Source organism: Lissotriton vulgaris, chromosome 6, assembly GCF_964263255.1.
Source record: "Lissotriton vulgaris chromosome 6, aLisVul1.2, whole genome shotgun sequence".
NCBI classification, from domain to species: domain Eukaryota; kingdom Metazoa; phylum Chordata; class Amphibia; order Caudata; family Salamandridae; genus Lissotriton; species Lissotriton vulgaris.
In genome coordinates this window covers 1060795374-1060812912 of record NC_141694.1, presented here as the reverse complement: position 1 = coordinate 1060812912, position 17539 = coordinate 1060795374, and the positions used below count along the sequence as shown (strand labels likewise).

At 44.1% G+C, this 17539-nt stretch overlaps 1 protein-coding gene across 1 annotated transcript in view; it reads left to right on the top strand.

The window, feature by feature from the left end:
- The first annotated feature begins 2382 nt into the window (after positions 1 to 2382).
- GALNT2 (polypeptide N-acetylgalactosaminyltransferase 2) overlaps positions 2383 to 17539 on the top strand; it is an 810495-nt gene continuing 795338 nt past the window's right edge. Inside the window, exon 1 of the mRNA XM_086927129.1 lies at positions 2383 to 2563. Coding sequence (XP_086783255.1) covers positions 2456 to 2563 — 108 coding nt within the window. The 5' untranslated portion in view covers positions 2383 to 2455. The remainder of the gene's footprint in view (positions 2564 to 17539) is intronic.

Sequence of the window (17539 nt, the reverse complement as noted above, 5' to 3'; positions counted from 1 at the left end):
AAACCATGGTAGAAGGTTGCAATTGACATATGTGGTCCTTTTTATGTCACTGGTATTGACAACAAATATGCCCTAGTTTTATTGGATTATTTTACCAACTGGCCAGAAGTTGCATTTGTTAAACATATCAAAGCTTTAAATGTGATTGATTTTTTGCAAAGAAGTGTTTCGCAGGGAAGGTTATCCGAATTCCATTCTAACTGACAATGGACCACAATTTGTAGCTGGCCAATTTGCTAAATACTTAGAGGAAGCTGGAGTTAAACATCTCACCACAGCAGTTTATAAATTCGGAGAAAATGGCCTTGTGGAAAGGTTTAACTGCGTGTTAAAGGAGTGTGTACAGTTAGCTAATGCTTGTGGTGATGATTGTAAAAATGCAGTAAAGGAGATATTATGGTGTTATCGGAATACACCTCATACAGCTACTGGAGAGACGCCTTTTAGTCTTCTTAAAGGTCTTGTAACATGTACCAAAGTAAAGCCAGCGTGGATGTGTAGTTCTGATTTAAAAAAAATAACTAGCGAAAATTTATTGTGCAGAGTACAAGATTATCAAAGCAAATACGTATGCAGACACAATGACAGGATTACAAAACGTACGAAAAAATTTACTATTGGTGAATGGGTAAGAACACACCTTTATGGTAATCAAAGAACAAGCTTATCAAGATGGCCAAAACCTAAGCAGATCACAAAGGTGGAAGGTAACAGTGTGTGGGTGAGCGATGGAAAGCGGTGGAATGTGAGGAGTGTGACCAAATGTAATGAGTTGAAGCAAGATGTTTGGTCAAAAGACCATGGTTCTGTACCTTTCCACACCAATTCATCCAATGCACAAGATTGCAAGAGCAACATGTTTGGTCAAAGGACCAAGGTTCTGTACCTTTCCACACCAATTCATCCAATGCACAAGATTGCAAGATGTTGAAACGTGTTTTTTTTTTAAAAAATATTTTTTATTGCGGCGAAGGTAGTAAAAAGGCACAAAACATGCAGTCATCAACCCAGGTGACACATAAACAGCAGGGACAGATAGTCCCAGAGTCAATACACAGCCAAATACGGCCCACATCCCGGAGGCAGGGCGGCGCAGAAGTAAACATATACATGAGTAAGGAAAACTGCAGTAGTGCTCTAGGTATCAATAAAACGTCATCAATGTCTACGCCAGTTTTCTCATGTTGCAGTTCTATACTATAAAACGGTTTAACAAGAACTAAATACCCCATGAACGGCATTTCTAGTGCTGATCCGAATATAGGAGGAGATGCATGCAAGGGCCATCTAGGCAGCGGTCATCACAATGTAAGGTGGCCTATTGGGAATCACAGTTAAATACAAACATATCCATCAAGGAATATCGGCGTGCCACTGGGGACCTCTACACTGCTTCCCCACACCCCACCTCAGACTCCCCCCCCCCCTCATCGCCTGACCCCGAGGACGCAGAGATGTTGAAACGTGTTAGATCCAAACCTATTTGGATGAAGGATTACGTTTGAACATGATGAAAATTTTTCCTGTATATTTAATATTTTATTTTTCTTATTTTTGTTATTATTATGCTTTCAGTTTTGTTTTTTTATTTTATTAGGAAGGAAGATACGTTGTATCTTAGCAACTGTACCTTGGTTACCTTGTTGCTGGATGACATGTTCACTGGATTCTGAATTGTAGAATCCAGGGGACACAGAACAGACCATCAGTTACTGAGGGAAGAAGGACCTCTGTGCCCAGGGGATGTATGAAACAAATAAACTTCTTCTTGACTTAAGAATGGCCTACTGTGTACCTTAAAAAAACACATACTGATTAGGGGAAAAATACCGGATTTGGCTGGTTTTTGTCATTTTCCTACATGCTAGGATGTTAAAATACCCATCTGATCAGGTGTTGTGGCTCCTGTACCATTATTTTTCAACTTGTCAAAACGCTATACTTCTACTTTTTTCCCACTTTACTGGTTCTATAAGCCATAAAATATTAAAATTACCCAACATTTCTATAACGTGCCCAATGAGACTAATCAATTGATAATTTGTGAAAGGGCCTAATTGTGATCCCATTCCAAACCTGCACTCGGCTAAGCATGACATGTGACATTGAGGCAGCTATGCACACTCTGTCTTTTAAGCATGTCTTTTAAGCATGGCTATGTGTCTGCTGCTCTCACGGTGCACGGGTATCACTAGGGCTGCGAAAAGAGGCTGCTAGATCTGCTGTCATCAGTATGCATGGCCTCTGGTCCCAGGAAGGTGGATACTGCGTCTCTTTCGGGGAGACAGAAGGGTTGGTTGGCGTGTGGTGGCCATGGAGACGCGCTGGCTCCGCCTCTGGGCTGCGATTGGCTGTTGGCTTCCTTCGCCCTTTGCCCCGTGCCCCGCTCGCTTCCTGCTCCTCCTCGCGGCCTGGACGAGGCAGCGCCGGGGTCTAGGAGTCCGCAGCCCGCACCATGCGAAGGAAGTCCCGTGCCCTTCTCTGCTTCGCCCTGCTCTGGGTGCTGGGCATCGCCTATTATATGTACTCGGGGGTGGCGAGCAGCGGCGGCGGCAGCAACAAGGTAGGAAAGCAGAGCAGCGTTTGCTGCCCCCTGTGGCTTCTCGCGCTCCAGCTGACAACGTCTCCTCCGGCAGTCTGCGGCCAATTACCTCCCCCTCCTGCCCTTCTCTTGTCTGTTCGCCACCATCCGCTGCCTCTCCGGCGGCACTCGGCCCCAGGCTCCGCAGTTCCCGTTATCATTGTGCAATCCTGCTGCTGGCTGCACACCGAGCCGTAGCCCCCTCTCCCCCCGTTCATTGCTCACAGACTCCCTCCTGCAGCCATAATTCACGGCAGTGCTGTGCCTGTCGGCGACACTGTGATCACCCGGTGCCTCCCGCGCCGGCCTGCGGAGCTACTGGGCAGAAACTAGGAGTATCTGTCGCTGTTCGGCCACTGGGTGCTTGGCTCACTGAGCTCCCCGGCCTGCACCGAGCTAACCCCCCTCACATTCGACTGTTAATCTGATTTGTCCATAGTAATGTTATTATTTCGTGGTTGATGTGTCACTTGCATTATGTGCGATTAGCTCTTCAGCAGTTTGTGTTACTGTTATTTGCTGGTGATGCTTTGATCTTTATTTGAGTCGGCCTCTCTCTTTTACAAGCAAAGGCTCTTTACCATAAACTGTTTCACAGCATTTGTCAGATGACATCCCGCATTAACTCTCTGGTTCGTTGGATATAGGCTTTTGCAGGTTGCACACTGCAGTCTCACTGTTTTGGATTCTGTTGTGTGTTTTGCTGTAATCCCTTCTGTATATCCCTTGCGTCCTCTGTAATGCATTTAGCTTGCTCTGTGGTTCATAGTGCATCTCTTTTGATACTATGGTAATTCTCGATGCAACAATCCTTATCTGTGCTCCGATGGTGTGCACACGCTGGAATGGAACGAAATGCAAATATATTCATAAAGCGCTGCGGTCACCCCAAAAAGTAGATTGGCGATTTAATTAGACCAGCTTAATGGCAACGTACAGATCCCAACTTCTGCCCATTACATTAGTCTCCAACTATTGTTGTGCCCCTTATTGTACCTTGTGATACCCCTGCCTTTTAAAATCATGGTCAGTTGTTACTTTCCTATGTTAAACATTCTGACACTTTTTTTGTCTATACTTCTCACCTGGTTTGGGTTTCGGATTCTGTTTAGAAGGAGGTACAGTTGATCTTTAAAACGAACACTCCTTGGGCAGGATGCATCATGTTAAAGTGACAGACCAGTAACATTCAATTTTACCCCAGTGACGGTAAAACGTGGGCTAGTCCCTCCAAGCGCGAAGCATTTTTGGGGGCTGCGGACGCTTCCCTGATGTGCGTCAGCCTCCGATTCTGTGTAGGGATTGGTGGGTGGCTCGCTGTCTGTGCCACCGGTGACCTGATAGCCGTGCGTGTTACAACCGCCCGGCAGCAGAACTGCCAGCGCCCTCTGGGCTAGCTAAGAGACGACGCTAATCGGTCTGACCGGCTCAGTGGGTCTTTGTTCCGGGTGGCACTGGGGCCACGATTGCTGTCACCTCACGGGAAAGGGGGCGTGTGAAGCAGACAGCCTTTGCCGGTTGATCATTCTCTGCCCAACTGGAAATAGCCACGTCCCAGTCAAGCTGCGAGGAGGAGGAGTAGTGGGCGAAGATGAAAGGAAAAGGCAGAAGATGGGACTTATGCTTTTTACCACTTTTTCCAGGAATCTTTTCTGCTTCCTTTTGCGGCCCGCGTGGCTTGTTGGTTTCTTCGAGATCATTTTAAGAGAGATGTCCGCTATCTAACGTGTCTGGAATCCATCTGATCCTTAAACGTCTTTCTGGCTCCCGGATCTGTTTCCCATTAAAATGCCCCTAGCATGTATGGCGGCGTCTGGACTAAACTGACCTCTCTCTTGGTGCGTCATTACGCTTAACTTTGCAGATTACAAGCATGTTGGCTTCCAATGTTAGTGCTTTGAATTTAACGTAATATTGTATTTTAACTAAACTGTCATTGATTAATAAAAAAAAAAAGAAAGTTAAATAATCTCTGGTAAGAAACCAATTTGTTTTTATGTTAAGTAGTTCGGTTGCCCCGTTTTTTTTTGTATCAGCCGGCGACAGAGTTGGAGGAGAGGTCACATGCGGGATCGGGATGGAAGGAGATATTGCTTTCCCATCTGCATCCATCACAGTGGGCAGGGCCCCCCTAAAAGGGGGAAGGAGCATCTTGAGCACATACATCCGTCTGGGAATATTCCATGTTAGCAATTGGATGCACCAGGTTCGCGAGTTAGTGCAGCCAGCAGGACTGTAGATACTGTGCTCTTTTGAAATTAGCGCTTTTTGTCCACTCCAGATTATTGCTATCCCCTCGAAGCATAACATTCAGCCCCTGCCATTGCACTGATTTATTATTGCTCATTAGAGCAGCCCGCTGTTGCAAGTGGAGCTTGGTCTACTCATGTAATTAACAGCTATCTCTTTTTCAAGACACACCTGCAGAGTATTTGGTAGGTGTTAGTGACATTTTTCGCAGAAGCAACCAGGTGTTTTTTTCTGTTTATTTATTTCTTCATCTTTCGACAGAAATATCACACTACAGACAGATCTGTTCAGCGTTTGATTGTTTGTTTTGTGTAATGATGTGGCGTTTCTCTTTTTTGCTGACTTGTTTATCAGGGGTACAGATCAAGTTTTGAGCAATGTTGCTCTGTGAGGTGCAGTTAACGGATCTGTGAGGAGTTAAAAGCTCGCGGATTGTATTTACCATATTAGTCTACGATCTGAAAACTTGAAGGTAGTAAGGAAAGAATTTGGGTAAGTGATCATTTTACCCACGAGTTTGATCGAAGGGCCTACCTTGAGTTCACAAATTCTGCCCCAATTCCCGTATGTGTAATTGCAGCAAAGGCCCGTTCGGCAATCATGTCTGCCATTACCACTTCAGACATACACATTATCTCCTGTTTCAGCATTGTCACCGATTAAGTCTGGAGTTGTTTCTCAGATTTCCTGCTCTCACTATTCTCATACTGCAAGTCTCTAATTCTTTAACCGTGACCATGTTTTTGTTGCCTAGTAGTTTAGATGTGGTGGACCACAATTAATAGAATACTAATTTGACAACACTGCCATTCAACTCTTGATCTGCTCACTTTGTTCTTATGTTAAATTGCCGTAGGATATTTGTGAATATTCCATTGCCTTTTACAATCTAGGCAATTTGTTTCTTTTATTTAATTTCCATTCTGTCATGTTTTCTTCATTGCTGGCCCTTAATTTCATTTACCCTTAGGGTGCTGAGGTAGCACGCCCCATGGTGACGCCCATACCAGTAGATTTGTTCTTCTGGTAGGGTGAGTTTCATGAAATTACCCAAATTCATCTCACATGAATGACGATACACTTACTCTGTTTTCCTGTCCGGTGCACCAGTGTGTCCAGACTTATTCGTTTTCCTGTTGGCCAAGTAGCTCCTCATTGCCTTTTAACCAAAAGAATGATAATGCGAAAAGTTAGCATCATCTTTAAAACATTATATAAATTCCTGGTGCAGCAATGAACGCACACACAGCTCCTTATGCAACTTTTCCACCAGAGTTTTGTCACTTTAGATGTTTGTTATAGGTGTTATTATCCACTTAAAGAAAACATCATAGGTTTGGGGGATTTCAAACTTGGTGTTTGACATGGAGTTGGTGACTAGCCATCCAGCCTGTACGTTCAACGTTAATGGTCTTTATCGTATCCTTAGCATTACCTTAATTTTACCGTCCTGCTTTTACTACTCCCTTTTTTTAATATAACTCGTTTTCATTACAATTCTTGCCACTAACTTTCTGCAGTTTAAAAATGCTATGCGTTTGTGACCTGTCCTTACAGCACTATCTACATGGATCTTCCGAAGAGTGAAATTTCATTTTGCCCTTCTGATTACTTTACCAGTGAGCTGCTGGGTGTAAACAGATTTCTCCATCATATTTGTTATTCTATTGATTTATTTGACCAAAATCCAAAGTAGCCATAATTTCCATTTCTTTTGGTGCAGAAATTGTTGGTGTACTTATACACACTTTGAATTCGGAAAGCAGTGGAAGCAGGCAAATGGGCACTTGGATGCAATGTTAGTGTGCTTAAATTTGTGTATATATATATATCTATATATATATATATATATATATATATCATTTATTCACTGACTGCCACAATGTTGAACTCACACGAGGCAAAAATGTATGCACTACAAGACCCAGAAAGCTAGTGTATTTGACCACGCCCTTGGAGGCAGGCGCTATAATTCACGAGTGCATACTGCACCAGCATTGTTGAGCAGAAGCCATTGAAGAAAGGATAGACTCCCGAAACCGGTCTGTCTGAACACGAACTGAAGGTGACTGTCCTCCCTGCGTCTCCTGTTTGCAGCTGCTCCCAAAAGAAATGGATGGTATATATATATATATATATATATATATATATATATATATATATATATATATATATATTATGAATACTGCATGTGCTGCCAGAATGTATGACATTGTTCTACATTCTGTCCATCAACTGTGTTTTTTGCTATTTTCACCCCGAGTGTGCTGGGTATACTCAGACGTGAGTCCCAGGCTCTCCACACCACTGGAGTCAAGCTATCCAGGCTGATGAAGGCTGATAGCCAGAAACCGGTCCTTGGATGCTTGATTCCGGTCTGGAAAAGACATGGCTTGGTAGTTCGGACTGGACTGTTCCCATGAGGCACAGGGTCAGAGCTGATTTGCATATAGCCAGTGTCTAACCCAGGGTGGTGTGGAGTGCAAAAAAACGATGGATTTAGGCCCAGATCCTTGTACTGGGGTGAATGTATGACATTGTTCTACATTCTGTCCATCAACTGTGTTTTTTGCAATTTTCACCCGAGTGTGCTGGGTATACTCAGGCGTGAGTCCCAGGCTCTCCACACCACTGGAGTCAAGCTATCCAGGCTGATGAAGGCTGATAGCCAGAAACCGGTCCTTGAATGCTTGATTCCGGTCTGGGAAAGACATGGCTTGGTAGTTCGGACTGGACTGTTCCCATGAGGCACAGGGTCAGAGCTGATTTGCATATAGCCAGTGTCTAACCCAGGGTGGTGTGGAGTGCAAAAAAACGATGGATTTAGGCCCAGATCCTTGTACTGGGGTGAATGTATGACATTGTTCTACATTCTGTCCATCAACTGTGTTTTTTGCCAGATTAGACCCGGCACCCGATAGCCTACCCAGTTGCTGTAGTCGTCTCTCTTTAGGACTTTAGTCTGCCTCCAAAGCACTGGGTTCCTTTCCTGTGCTCCACATATACCTACAGTGTGCTGTATTTCGTACCTTACTATTTACTGTGTACTACTTCAGGTGCTGTGCCTGCTCCAGAAGTTCAAGTCAGCAAGATAATTTATAATCGTTTTTTTGGGGGGAAAGAAAAAGCAAGGATTTACATTTTTGCGCACAATAAGTATTACAGAAGGCGGAATACCCTTCTGTTTTATCTCAGAATTTGTGTGGATAACATTTATGAATGTAACTATTTGTGGGCACGGGTCATTGAGCGTTGTGGGAATAAAAGGGAGGAAACTTCCCTATTGATCTTAGTGTAATGCGTTTTAATCGGACCAGTGGTAACGCTTGTTCAATGTTGTCGATCGCCTGAAGTGATGCACATCTGACATGGGGTGAAGAATAATCTGTAATTGTTTGTCAATGAGTCCTATGCATAGCTGATTAATCCGCTCACCTGTTGAGACAACATACGTGATGCAAAGGCAATACCTTGTGAGGAATGAATATCTGTAAAACGTGCATCTTTTCTGCGCTGCCCAAGACCTGTGGTTGGTGCCCCCTGGGTTGATTGTGTCTTCTCTTTGTTTCTACTGCTTCTTACATTTATAATTCTCGTCTTTGTTGCTAGGTGACACGCATATATTTCAAACCCATTGATATTTTGTTTCCATGAAATCTGTGCAGTATTGGACAGTATGAGGATAAACTAACTAACCTACTAAAAAAATAAATAGGTTACCTTTTCATGATATGGATTCCAACCAGACAGTAATTGATCTCTTTATTTATTAATCGCTGGGCCCTCTTCATCCTCACCAAAAGGTCAGTGTGAAGTTCACTTTTGTTTCAAATGTTGTTAGCCGTTGCCTATTGTGCATAAACTACATTCTTAACCACTTCCAATGGCTTTGCTTCTTATTTTTTTCATGATTTTTTTTTGCTTGATGGTTATTTGGATTGCATGCCTATTTCCTGTCTCCATTGTAGCGTTTTTTATTGACTTTGATTCACAAGCAAGCAGCTAGATAGGACAAATCTTGTATTAATCCTGCATTGGTAATCCGGTTCCATCAGGGATGGAAGAATTTCATTGTGTGGCTGCTAGTAACTTGCTGCGTCGTAAGTACTTTGAGTTGTTTCTGAGCTCTCCGGGTAGCTGATGCAAAAGTATAGTTTAATTGGAATGTAGTTTTTAGGAACATTATAGCCCAAATGCACCTTGCATACCATGAAAAGATCCCTTACAAAAACTCACAGTACCGTGCAATAATATAATCGCAATCCAGTAGATTGTCTTCATGCTGCATGTAATCCATTGACCGTGTTAGAAATGTAATTCCAAATAGCAACAGCAGGCAAGTTTACTCTTTATGTGTCCACAATAATTAAACCGTTTTAAAGAGCAATGCACAAAACAGCAGTCTTGATTTTCTATAAAAAATATATTGCAGTAATGTCTCTACTTATTTGGTAACATCTAAATGATCACAATTATTTACTTTCAAACGTCTGGTTTTATTTTTTGTTGCTAGGTTAGGTGCAAATTGGTATTTCGACCTGTCCAATCCTTGTCAGTGGGGAATAGAAATACATTTTATGTGTGTTTAATGTTAATTCACGGTTCCTTGCATGCTCTTGATTGACAGAAAATCTTGTTATACACTTTACAATTCAAGCCCAATCAAATATTGGAGATTGCATTCAAATAGAGACTTATAGGATGTTCTCTTTTGCACTTCAGTGATATTATTTTTTTCCTTCAGCATTGGCCATGTGTGTGATGACGAATTCGAGTGATTTTTAATTCTATAATGGCAACCACAGCCCCTCTTGCCATAGAAGAGTTATACCATCATCAATTCACAAGTTGTCAATCAGAAATTTACACTCACTTCTCCACTAATGCTCATTTCACATGTTTTGAACATCCAGTGGAGATTGAGCCAGTTTTAGTATGTCTTAGTTTAAGAGAACTTTGACTATCACTTCGCCATGCATTGCAAGTGAGCAGAATCTCATTTTTAAGCATATGCCTTGTATGGTAAAGGATATCCAATTTTTGAAGGCTAATTGGCTGCAACTGTTCATCCTTTAGCATTTACTTTTAGTGTTGGATTGAAGCATTTATTCAGGTGATAAGGCAAACTGTCATTTGGAGTGCTGCTGTTATAGTAGGTCTTCTTTTAAGACTCCACCCTTAATATTTTGTGCTATCTGCCTCCTTTTTCTACCTACCATATTTTCCCTATACCCAAGATGTGCATTTGGCAGCAAACATACGAGCAGGAATGCTAGGCTCGGCATTGTCATCTAGACATTAAGTAGATGAGCTGAACAGGGAGGTCATTTAACTAAAAACGCTGTAGCTTGATCAAATTCCTAATCGGCATCTCATTTTCCGCATTAGCAAAAACAAAGTTCACCATGAGGGTTTCCATGCTATGTAACAAATCATCACCTTTGGCGTAAGTGCTGCTGTTAGTTGAAAGAGTCCCTGTCTAAGCCTTTTATTTTGAACTCCTGTTGTTGGGTCACCAGTGGGGAGGCGGTGCCTTCAAGTGTATTTCATTGAATTCTAGCCTTTTGTGCTTACAATCATTTCTGAAAAAGGTCACGGACATCTTCATCACTCAATAGCCCATGCAACAAATTTGGGACACAAAGATCTCAGAGCATTTTACAGTGACATGTGTGCCACGTACACTACAGATCAGTTTCAGATCGTAGCAGTTCTAACTGAATATTTAATTCATGTTGGGTTAATAAAGCAAGACCCATCAGGTTTGGTATTTTTAACATCCCCCTTCACAGTACAGCAAGAATGCAATGTTTTATAAATGCAATGTAGTGGCATTTCCCCACAGTTTTCTTAAGAGTAATATCATTATATTTGCCTGGTTAAAGCATGCTGTAACAAAAACCAAGTCACAAAGGGCAAAATACAAACTTTTGCCATAGTGGACAACCAAAAGGTACATGTCACTGTCACAATCACTGAAAAAGGTTGGCATAGCCGAAAGCCCCTTTCACTCTGTTGTATTTCCTGTGAGCAGTTTCCTCTTGTGCTCATAAGTGTTCCTCTATGCAATGACAGTTGAGAACTTGAGCTTGAATTGGCTATCAATGTCAACATTCCCTGGTCTCTACTTAAAATCCAGGAATTTTCATCCAAAGCTATGAAAGCTGCCACATTAAAAGTTAGGTTGAGAAACACATATGTTTCATAACCTCAACCTTCTGCTATGAGATCCAAACTGGAGTTCTCTCAATGCCTGTCGCAGTATCAGTACATTCTTTATTCTGATCACTGGAAGTATATCGTGTTTGAGTAGTGATCTATTTGTATTTTCTGCAATTATATTTGCACTTCTGTTAGTAGAACAGACAAATGTTTGAGAAAATTCTACAACGCCTACACGCACCTTGCTTCTTTATGTCAGGCTTTGACTTTGAGATCCAAGGTCCCGTAACCGGAAACATCCATCACAACGCAACCTTTATAACGCACTACCATCACAACGCAACTTTTACAACGCAGGATCCATTACAACGCATGCCATTACAACACATGCCATTACAACGCAGATGCTATTACAACGCATGCCATTACAACGTAAGTATAGGTAAGTATATAATTGTATTAATATTATTTTAATTTAGATTTAATTTAAATGTTTTAATTAATTTTCTTAAAATAATTATAATTTATTATAATAATTTTGATTATTTTAATTTCATATAATTTTATTTATACTATAATACTATCCTACACTTACCCTACTATTACACCCCCCTGTAGTTAGAATAGTAATTTTTACCCCTACACTATCCAGCACTTACCCTACTATTACACCCCCCTGGAGTTAGAATAGTAATTTGTACCCCTACACTATCCAGCACTTACCCCACTATTACACCCCCCTGGAGTTAGAATAGTAATTTTTACCCCTACACTATCCAGCACTTACCCTACTTTTACACCACCCTGGAGTTTAGAATAGTAATTTTTACCCCTACACTATCCAGCACTTACCCTACTATTACACCCCCCTGGAGTTAGAATAGTAATTTTTACCCCTACACTATCCAACACTTACCCTACTATTACACCCCCCTGGATTTAGAATAAAAAATTATATTTTATTAATTAAAAATTAAAATTAATTTAATTAAATTATTTTAAAAAATTGTAATTAATTTAAATTTAAATTAATATTCATTAAATTATATACTTACCTATACTTGCATTGTAATGGCATGCTTTGTATTAGCATCTGCGTTGTAATGGATCCTGCGTTGTAATGGATCCTGCGTTGTAATGGATCCTGCGTTGTAATGGCTTGCGTTGTGATGGTATGCGTTGTGAATGTATGCGTTGTAACGTCATACATCCGGTCCAGTACCAGCCTCAGTAAGCTTAAGAATGTGCTCCTGGTTGGCTAAGACCGCAATGGAATCAGACGTGTTCACCTGCCCTCCAGTGGTACGACCTGACTACTGCATTATCCCACACAACAGAGCCTCCCCCACTGAGGGCCTTGGGTGCTCACCGTTGGCTCGAGGGATTGTAGTTTGGCTGAGACAGCCCATCTGCAGGCAGGAGTAACTAATCCAAAATGGTGTCCCAGGGGCATCTAGGAAGTAAAGCAGTGAAGCCACACAGCCCTCCCCTGTGGTGTTGATGGTCTACTGAGAGGAGTGAGGCAGCCCTTCCCTCCATTGTTTGTCCTGCCTGCTGCATGCAAAATCTGGAGCCTTAACTATATTGCTGCGTGGTGCCAGCACCCTGGGAAACGCAACAGGCCTCCCAGACCTTGGAGGGGCACCATGAGAGGAAGAGCTGCTGGGAATCCGGACAGGCGCTGTGACCTGTCTACTCTGCCCCTGGACAACACAGAGTGGGATTGGCCTCATATGGGTCACTACCCTGATGCGGGCAAGCAGACCCAAAATGGTGTCCCAGGGAGAAGAGAAGTAAAGCAGCATGGCCACATTTCTGTCATCTGAGGGGCCGACGGCCCAGTAGGTGAAGTGGCTCCTCCCCCATCCCCATGCCGCAACAGTGGGAGTCAAAACCCTAAGACACGCGGGGTGCGCCTAAGATCTGGACGGGCACTGTGCGAGGATGAGCCAGGTTGAAGCAGGATAAGAGTCACAATTGGTCTGTTTTGCCCCAGGACCCCCGGAGTATAGACTGACAGCACGTTAGCTACTGCACAGGCACTGATTGGAGTGCTAGGAGCCTAGCCAGGCCTGAAGGCTGGGTCTCCCGAAGGGCTAGTGAGTTGTGAGAAGACCTGATGGCCTGAGAAGAGTGATTAACCCACAGGGAGTACCCCCTAGAGGGGATGCAAGGTCCCAACACCAACAGGGCCTGAGTGATAGTGTTGGAAGTTGTGCTGTACCCATAGCCATGTCAGTAACCAGTAAAAACACACAGCCACATCGCATTCGGGGCTGTAGAGAGACCGGTGCTAACATGGGGAAATCAATGACTGATAACGTTCTGCCAATCAAATATACTCACCACAGGGTGCATCCAGAGAATACCCCAGCTTAGCCCACTCTCAGATCTTTGAAGGTGGCCTTCCACAGGCAGACTGTGGTTTGGTAAGATCTTAGGGGCAATCTCAGATATGAAAGGGACACTTGAGGCCATGATCGATGGGGTGGTCACTGACATGGGTCTCCTTAGGATGGATTATAAATAATTAGTGGCCAGAGTGACCACTGTAGAAATGAGACTAACGCAGATTGACCCGGATGTAGAAGACATGAAAACGCACCTCGGGAAGCTGATATGGGGTGTGGCATACCTACACGAGTCAACAGAAGATGCAGAGCATATTGAAGGATAGATCGTAAGACTGTCTCTTGAGAAATGCTCATACAACACATTTACAATTGCAACCCCTTTACTATTCTTCACAGTGGAGAGAGTGCATCAAGTTCCTGTGCACCCTCCGGGTGCCCCACCTTGCCTCAAGGACACTAGTCTATTAAATTATTGAGACTGGGATCACATCCTTCAGGTGGCACGATCGCATAGCCCATGGATGGTGGAGGGCTAAAAGGTACATCTGTTCCCAGATAACACCGTCATTGTCCAACAAAAACAGAACTCCTTCATCCAAGTCAAAGCAAAGCTCCACCAGATAGGCCTAAACTACGTTCTTTGTCTATGCAGCGAAACTCTGAGGGGATAAAGACAAAACCTCCCTTCTTCGTCACAATGCCAGAAGAAGCCTGTCGAAGGCGGGGACAGAATGGGGCACCGATGACAGAGGCAGAGGGCTGGCATGTAATGGAACCCAAGAGGCAAAAGTGGGTAGTGAGACACAGGACTAGGATACCTGGGAAACCACAAATCATCAGACGAAAACAGAAAGGGTAGAAGTTGTGGCTGAGATGGTGAGCTACAGGAATTTTCAGTGGCCAACATTGTGGAGCAGTTCAGATCACTCCTGAGATGAGCTAGGCTTACTAAAGAACGATGAACTACTTCTTCGACAAGATTCGGAGGTGACACCAATGGCAGCAGATACATTGGGCTGCGGCGGTCTCTGCTAGTTCTGGACACCAGGACTACCCATCTAATGGAGACTGGGATAGGGGGCTACTAGCTGCCATGAGACACGGAAACACTGTATGCCAGCAGCTGGGGACTGAAACCTCCTTTATGATCTCTGTAAGACTTTTATTCTTGCTAAGTGGACTAACCGCTGCAGTGGGGAAGGGGAGAGGGTCCTTCTGTTCCCAGTAAAGACTGGAGAGTGGGCAGCAAACTCTTCTGACTGTCTAGGCCCACTCACAAGGGGCCTTTACACAACAGCTCCGCAGCACAGATGATTATTGTATTACAGTTTGCTACTTGTATTTAGCTGTTAAAGGGGGTTGGCGACAGACATGTCCTAAGTTGGGTGTTAAACACTATTTGGCTTATGTCCAGGAAAATTAGGGTGTAGGGAGGGCGTGACAGCACAGTTTTTAGGTTGCTGAGCAGACACAAGCATCATGATGCTGACATGCAGCTGGGTGTGGAATAGAGGGTGAGGGCGTCCTGGCGATGGATAGTGAAGTGTTGATAGATAATGGCTGACCATGAGGCTGGAAGCATCAAAATTCTCACTTGGAATGTGAATTGCCTGGGGAACAACATGAATACACCGGGAGTCGTGGCCTAATCTAGCAAGCCGGTTGTTCCAGGCAGTATCTTCCTGCAAGAGACACGCCTGTTGGGGACAGACTTGTAGGTTCCTGGGAAAGGGCAAATATGTTTCCCTTGGGCATGCTGAATTCTGACTAGAATCCAGGGGAGTGGCGATCCTAGCAAAAAAATAGACCTTCTTTCCCCTTCAAAACCACTATGGTCTGGTTGGACCAAGCAGCACTATTCTTGAGACACAAGGGACTAGAGATACTTATGGCTACACCCTTATCAACTTATATGCTCCTCACCTGCAGAAGGACACATTAGAGAAAATAGGCCCAATGATACTGGAAGCCGGTGACACCCTACAGATAGTGAGTGGGGGCTTTAATGGTACTATGGCCCAGGACATAGAAAGAATAAGGTCACTGTCTGACAGGGACCCACAGCACACTCCACTGTCCCAGTCCGCCAGGTTGCTTGGTCTGGCAGAACTCTGAAGGCTAAGTTACCGCAGAGTTAGAACATACACATTCTTGTCTGGATCCTGCGGAACATTCTCCAGACAAGACTACCAGTTTACACCTGCTGGTGAAAACCCAGCCGTTTGGAAGGCCCATTTCCAACCGGTTTCTCCAGCCACTCGCCGCTGCTGATCACCCTGGGCAGTGCAGGGCGGAAGGAGAGTAGATGTTGGAGTCTCAGTGCTTAGGAACTTCAAGACCCAGGATCTGTGAAGCAGATATAACTAGGCTTGGTGACATACTTTGAAGAAAACAATCACTTAATGAACTTGCTTATTATTGTGTGGGAGGCCTATAAGTCAGTCCCAAGGGATAAAATACAAATGTTGCCACTGCATAAAAAAGGGGGCCACGGTGGACAGGCATGTCACCCTTGAAGAGCGCATCCTGGATCTTCAGGAAGGTTGTCTCGCTGCCTGGGGCGAGTGGTCTTCAACAGTTGGACATTGCCGGGCTGTAGTATCGTGACAAGGTGGAGTGTGCGGCCCACTGTCTCTTTTTAACAACTCAGAGGAAACAATAGGACTTGGGTGATAAAGCTGAGCACTTACCTGTCTGGTTAAGTTGCAGGTAAGAAGAGGCACGATGGGTGTGAGAACTCCTCACCCTGACATGTGGAACCCTAACACTAAGTGAGGACATAGCCCAGGAGTTTGCCCATTATAGCTTTCACAGCTAGGCGAAGTAGGAAAACACTGGGACTCAACAGTCCCATTGGCACTGTTCAAGGGACTGTCTGCACTGGAGGGGCCTGCACCTACTACAAATGTTCGAAGATGCCCGAGCACAGGGGTGACTGCCCTCTGCTCTTCAACATGCACTGATCATGTAAAATACAAAGACGACAAGCTGAGAACGTACTGTGGGTCCTGCTGCACAAAATCTCTCCTAAATGTTGAGGCTAAGCTATTGGCCTCCATACTGACCTGTACATTCAATAAAGTAATAATATTGCTCATTCAATATGACCAGAGTGGATTTATGCCCTAAACAGCTACCCAACAGAACCTCAAGAGGCTACATATATGGCTTTATGTAGTAAAGGAAATCAGGGTCCCCCCTGGCCGTGGTGTCTTCTTATTCTGAGAGCATCCAATTCAATCCACTGGTCCTATCTCTCTCTGGTCTTGAGACGCTCCAGAACTGAGTGGCCTTGCTGTATGCGGAGCCTACAGCTGCGGTATGAATATACGAGGCAGTGTCTGAGACATTCCAACCTGAGAGAGTGACCAGGCAGAGATGCCCCTGTGTCCCCCTCCTGCTTCTCTGGCGCATTGAGCCTTAAGCTGCTTGGATTTGATCGGATAGAGAAACTAGTGGTGGCCGTGCCTTGGCGAACTGGGAAAAGGAAACATTCGCCCTCTGCTCTGACAATGTCCTCCTATCCATACCAGACCCCAGAAGGATGTTGAGTCCCTTCCTGGAGATTACTCCTGATTCAGAATAAACTGGCATTAGTAAGTACTCTATCGGTTGGATTCTGGGACCCGGGAGATATTGTCCAGACACTACGAGTGGTAGATCATTGCTTCAAATACATAGGTATCTTTTTTTTACCATGAATCCAGAGGAGTTCTGGAAGACCAACCTGGAGCAAACGCTGGTGGACAAGCAAAATTATACTTTCATTTGGCATAGCCGCCACTGACACTTCTTGCCAGAGCGGGCATTTTTAAAATATCACTCTACCAAAACACCTGTATGCTATGCAGAATTCACTCTTCCTGATACCTGACTCTTTCTTGACAGAGAGGTGAGACTGTCGATGTGGAACTGAACAACCCTCCCAGATAGCCTTAAAAACCTCTATTGAACTGCATACAACAGGGGATTGCCTTACCACATTTTACCGGGCCTTCCAGGACCATTAGTGACTGAATACATGCCCTGCAAGAAGCCCTGGTGGTCTGACTGGATATACGTGCCATAGTCGAGCCCACCTGGGAGCACTACTTTTAGGATGGTAAAGAGATAGCAACCCTGTATTCATCTGCACGGGCAGCACTGACTGCGTGGGATAGTGCACGTCACACCTGTGATGGAAAGGTTGGGG